Source organism: Alosa sapidissima, chromosome 7, assembly GCF_018492685.1.
Source record: "Alosa sapidissima isolate fAloSap1 chromosome 7, fAloSap1.pri, whole genome shotgun sequence".
Taxonomy (NCBI): Eukaryota; Metazoa; Chordata; class Actinopteri; order Clupeiformes; family Clupeidae; genus Alosa; species Alosa sapidissima.
The window spans coordinates 23,403,466-23,408,846 of NC_055963.1; the positions used below are offsets into that span (position 1 = coordinate 23,403,466).

General features: G+C 39.1%; 1 protein-coding gene across 1 annotated transcript; it reads left to right on the plus strand.

Annotated features, from left to right (window-relative positions):
• Positions 1-1,056: 1,056 nt before the first annotated feature.
• On the plus strand, positions 1,057-4,768 carry pim2 (Pim-2 proto-oncogene, serine/threonine kinase). The gene is made up of 7 exons (XM_042097316.1): positions 1,057-1,303; positions 1,660-1,760; positions 1,898-1,948; positions 2,430-2,650; positions 2,753-2,922; positions 3,037-3,213; positions 3,332-4,768. The coding sequence occupies exons 1-7, from the start codon at positions 1,240-1,242 to the stop codon at positions 3,475-3,477; spliced, it is 930 nt and encodes a 309-aa protein (XP_041953250.1). The 5' UTR covers positions 1,057-1,239; the 3' UTR covers positions 3,478-4,768.
• Positions 4,769-5,381: the final 613 nt, after the last annotated feature.

A 5,381-nucleotide genomic window follows, 5' to 3' on the forward strand; every position in this document is an offset into this window, starting at 1 on the left:
CTCTCCAAACCCCTTTCTTTCTAATACCATTCACACAATCATTGGACTTCTTTAGGTGCATGTTTAAACACACACACACATACAAATATCATTTAAAAAAACAAACAGACAAACAAGAAAAGACTTAATTAAGATGTCATGTCATACATTATACACTTAATGATTAATATAAGCTTGTTTTGTTTTTATTGTTTTGGATGAAAATACATTTTTTTCTGGGAATAATAAAGAAGAACTTTCTGAAGAAATACTTTCTTGACTTCTCTGTAGTTCTGTGGGTTATTAGGGAAAAAAGAAACTTCGGGTCAGTGCAGAATGTGTAGGCATAACCACTACAATCTACCTAATCGTGGCACGCTGCGATGAAGAAATTAATTGGCAAAGAGCAGGCACACATTTGGTGAGTCATGAGCGTAGCCTAAGTTCTTCTAATAGTTTTACATAACTGATGCCAAATTCAAGACAGAAACACCGATTTCTCAATTAGACCCGGGAACACCGTGCATTCCCAGTCTAAAAGACGCGCCTGCGTTCACGTTTGGTGTAGGCCTACCCAATGTGCTTTACACAGAACTGTGTTTGAAGCAATGTTTTGAAGACGCACATTGAAATAACCTTATAATTTAAAGCCAATAACCCGTGTGAAACTCCTGTAGCCTAGGCCTACACATTTGAAATCTAACACTGTTTGACAATGCTATATCAGACACGAACCAGCTTCTCTTTAGACACAAGATGATCTACTTAAACTTAATGTGATTTAATTGTTTCAAAAAAGAAAAACAGAAACACCGAAAACGTATACGATTCACCGACGCATTTCCTTCTTCAGCAAAGACACGCGCCACTTTACTGGAAGGTAGATGCTAGGCTAGTTTATTTTGAGCGCTTGAATTCTGAGAAAAACCAAACATTGGCTCATGAATATTCTCATATTTAAATACAGGTACGTTGTGATTGGAAGACAGTTCAAAATACAGTGAAGGGTATGATTGTGATTGGCTAATACCCTCTCCCTGGGCGTGTTAACCGATGTAAACTTAAAACAGCAACAAACTTTCAGCGCTCACTATTCTGACATGTGTTTCCATCGTGAACATTGCACCAACGTCTTCGTGAATTTAAATGGAGCTCTGGTGGATTAACTAGACTGAAGTTGGTCGAACTTGGATGTTATCTTGAAACTACCTTCGGTTTGTGTATTTCTTTTTTTTCAAAATTGTAAAGGGCCGAACAAAGATGTTGGACAACCGCATTGTCGATATCCATTTGGAACAAGCAGAGGATCTAAGGGGCAAACATGGTAAGTTGAAAGCCTTTTTACTATATTTTTTATAATTGTATCAAAGATAGTAGCCCAGGCCTACTAATTCATCTCTTCTGGCCTGCTCTGTTGGATTTACGTTCCTACAATTACATAGGACTATATGGCTAGCCTACCTACCTATATGCCTTGTTATCGCTAGTTTTATTTGACTTGATTTATCAGCTGTAACGTTAACCTGCAACTTGTGATGGACGTTGGCTCAGTAACTTATACGCAGCATTTCAAAAGTTAATAACCCTTACAAGTAATTTTCTGTCAGAAGTGTTCTTAGAGGCATTTGTTCAGGTATTTACTAGCCTACTTAACTCATAACTTCCTCCCACAAACAACAGGCAAAGAGCCCTTTGAGACGCAATATCAGCTTGGTTTGCTGCTGGGGAGCGGTGGTTTCGGGTCTGTCTTCGCAGGCCAGCGCATCTCAGACGGCTTGCAGGTGAGTTTGGATTGGAATACCCCCTTCAAGACAATACGGTCTTTATTTGATTAGGTAAAATGGGACAACTGAAACGATTCTTGTCTTATTTTCTTTTAACGTTAATTAACTTTTAACTTGCTTTCCGTCCATTTTAGGTGGCGATCAAACAGATATCCTCTGATAGAGTACAGCAGTGGGCAAGACTGGTAAGATTGCGTTTTCTGCTTTGTTTTTGTTCTATTCTTGTTTTTTGTTTAGATGTTATTGTCCTCGTATGAAGTCAACGTGTACAGTGTGGTGCATTGCTCCCTCTGGTGGGAAAATAGCGGAAGGCAGGGAAAAAACTAACTGTTTTGGATGACGTAGCAATAACGAGTTTCCTAAACAACGTTTGCGAATAATTTCCCCAAGAACAGAAACCCCACGGTCTCATTTGATTAGGCTACTCTTAATATGTTATTTGTTGATTAATTCACCATGAATCTAATTAAATATATTTAGCTTTTGTTATACTTTTTAGGCTATTTCTTAATCCTGATTATTACAGTATTATTACAGAAGAATAATTTCTACTTTTCTACTATTACATGACAAATAAACAAAATGTTTGTCTTCTGCTGTTTACATATATTTTCATATTCTTAAGTTAAGTAGCCTAATCAAGCTCTCCCTTTTTCATTGTTACAGCCTGATAACCCAAACCTTGTTCCCATGGAGATTGCTCTGCTTCTGCGTCTGGGGGGTGAAACAAACTCAGGCAAAACTCATAGTGGGATCATTCGGATGCTGGATTGGTTTGAGCTGCCAGGACGTGGGTTTCTTATTGTCTTTGAGAGGCCACAGCCCTGCCAGGACCTCTTTGACTACATCACAGAGCGAGGATGTCTGGAAGAGCACATTGCCCAAAGGTAGAGTTGGGTTGCTATGTCAAATAGTTTTGTTCTCAATTTGACATGGGTTGGACTTTGGAAGTCAATAACATGGTCTGACATTGGTGGCATGTTTTGCAGGTTTCTGAGACAGATAGTGGAAGCTCTGCAGTTCTGTGAATCCCGGGGGATTGTACACAGGGACATAAAAGATGAGAATGTGCTTGTGGACACCCGCACCAGAAACATCAAAATTATTGACTTTGGATCTGGTGCTCTCATCAAAGAAAGTGAATACATAGATTTTGAAGGTATGTTAAACTTCAAATCATCAGCAACCACATGTCAGATCTCACTTGAGCATGAAAGACACAACTAGCACTGCATTGCTAACAAATGTCCCTTCATTTGCTCTTTTGTTACAGGTACAAGAGTCTACAGCCCTCCTGAGTGGATACTGCACCACAACTACCATGCCAGGCCTCTCACTGTGTGGTCACTTGGAGTACTCCTCTTTGACATGGTCTGTGGCGACATCCCTTTTGAAAGGGACAGAGAGATTGTGCAGGCCAATCCCAGTTTCACTAAACGCATCTCAAAAGGTGAGTCTTCTTGGCCTGGAGTGCTGTAAGGAATTAAAAAAAACATTCCTGCTGCCACATTATGTACTGTCTGTCATTTGCATGACTCTAACCTGAAGTTCCCCTCTTGCTTTTCCAGAGTGCCAGTCATTAATTCTATGGTGCCTATCATATAGGCCAGAAGACAGACCAAGTTTAGAAGACATCTTGCTGCATCCTTGGATGGAGACTTCTGAGGATATTGTAGACTTGTCAGAGGAACAAAACATCACACCAAGCCTCTAATTTCTGGATAACTTTGGGCGGTCAGAGAAACGTCACATGTCCAACTTCTCATTTTGTCCTCACTGACTGTTACTTCTGTGAGTTACACTGTGCCATAGGATTGTTTTGTTTCAATAAGGCACAGTCATCAGCTAGTCCAAGCTGTTTATGCCTTGAATGAATAACCAATATTTGGGCCTAGCACAATGTGGAGGGTTATCTTAGATGTTACTTTATTTTGTAGTAATGTTAAACAATTGTGGAAATCAGAAGATTCTTTATTTATTAGGGAGTTTATTATGTTACTTATTTATTTTCAAAATGGAATGTTATTTATTGATCTAAGGCATGGACACGTTTCTGATACCTCCCATTGTACTCCAAATGCAGGCCAAGAATGTTGGCATTTATTTGCCCTAAGACCAAAACTGATACTTAAGACCTGGTTTTACAGGCAGTTGTATCTAAAGGATTTTTCACCTTGTTTTAAGAGGTAACAAAGACCAGGGATCCAGTTTCCAATTCCCACCTCACATAACAATAAGACAGAGCACTACTGAACCACTTTAAAAGACCTGAAGTACGTTAGGGCTTGGGAGTGGCATCACTAGACTTAAAAAGAGGTTTGTGTTTCTCCTGAAAAGCTTTGAGGTTGTTTCTTTTTCAAACTACAATGTTTTGTTCATGCAACATCAACAGCTAACCTATAGGATTTCTTTTCCTTCCAAAATTTAAATTGTCAATACTAAAGAAGGAACCTTAAACAAGGAGTCATTAACCCAGGGCTAAGAATGGTCTACATGGCCATCAAGTGTGTAATACATATCTGTGTATCAGCAAGTTCAATTTCAAACAGAACTTAATGTATATTTGATCAGATGTCTTTCTTTAGATTGGATAAGTTACAGATTTATTTGATCAATATCACATATACAAGACTCCTGGGAGTGATGTGTTCAGTGGATAAACCCCCATTAAAACATAAGTCATATTTATGTTTGAATTGCAATGGGTTGCCATTTTTTAAAGTCCTGTTTAATTTGTGCTTCAACTATTTGTTTGATAGAAGTGCCTGTTAGCCCAGATGCTTGGGAAGTTGGAAGGAATTGAACAAAAGCAATGTCACCCTTAAGTTATTTTTGAAAATCTGGGCTGTTTAGCCTGGGTTGCAACAGCTTTTCGTTAATACTTGTGTATTGTTTACTGTAATTTGTTTAGGGAATGTTATTTATTTCAAATAAGATTTTCACCTGAATGTCTATACACTGTATATACAATGTTTGTAAATAAAACAATATTTGTCACTAACTAACTATTTTGTGTGTTTTGTCTACGCACTACACAACTATGTGAAAACTAGCATAATCCAGTCAGCAATAGAAACACATTTTACAAAGAAAAGGACATTCTTAAGCTTTTAATTAATGGGGAGGCTGATGTAGAGATATACCTTACTTTCTCAGATGCTACATATGTGGTTGTATGCAAATATTTGTGTCGACCTATGGCACAAGTTTAGCTCCAAACTAACCTTCATGTGGCCATGCCAGGACCACCCCTCAGGGTCCACAGGGAGGCTAGCCTAGAAATCTAGACGCACCCTAGCGGCGGCAAATTAATTTGCTCAGCCTGTACGTCTAGTATCAAACCATAGGGATTTCTATTGGCTAACACCGTGGATGTTATTCAACCACAGCGCTCTATTTTGTTAGAGAGTCTTAAGGCGGGCTTAACAGGATAACGACAGTCCTGCGACGGTGAACAACAAGGAAGGTGGCTATGGCGAACGAAGAGCGGTTGAATCGGCGTTGGCGTCAACTTTGTTGGACTTGTGCTTTTCTTTGAAAGTTGAGCAACACAATGCACTTAAGTCATTCCTTTCGAAGAGGGATGTATTTGCCGTTTTGCCGACCGGATACGGATAT

What these genes read in the sequence shown, in the direction of transcription:
- pim2 (XM_042097316.1), top strand. Translation starts at nt 1,240, where the DNA reads ATGTTGGACAACCGCATTGTCGATATCCATTTGGAACAAGCAGAGGAT. An exon ending in GCATCTCAGACGGCTTGCAG is followed by an intron (nt 1,761 to 1,897) that starts GTGAGTTTGGAT and finishes CGTCCATTTTAG; the next exon opens with GTGGCGATCAAACAGATATC. An exon ending in GAAGAGCACATTGCCCAAAG is followed by an intron (nt 2,651 to 2,752) that starts GTAGAGTTGGGT and finishes CATGTTTTGCAG; the next exon opens with GTTTCTGAGACAGATAGTGG.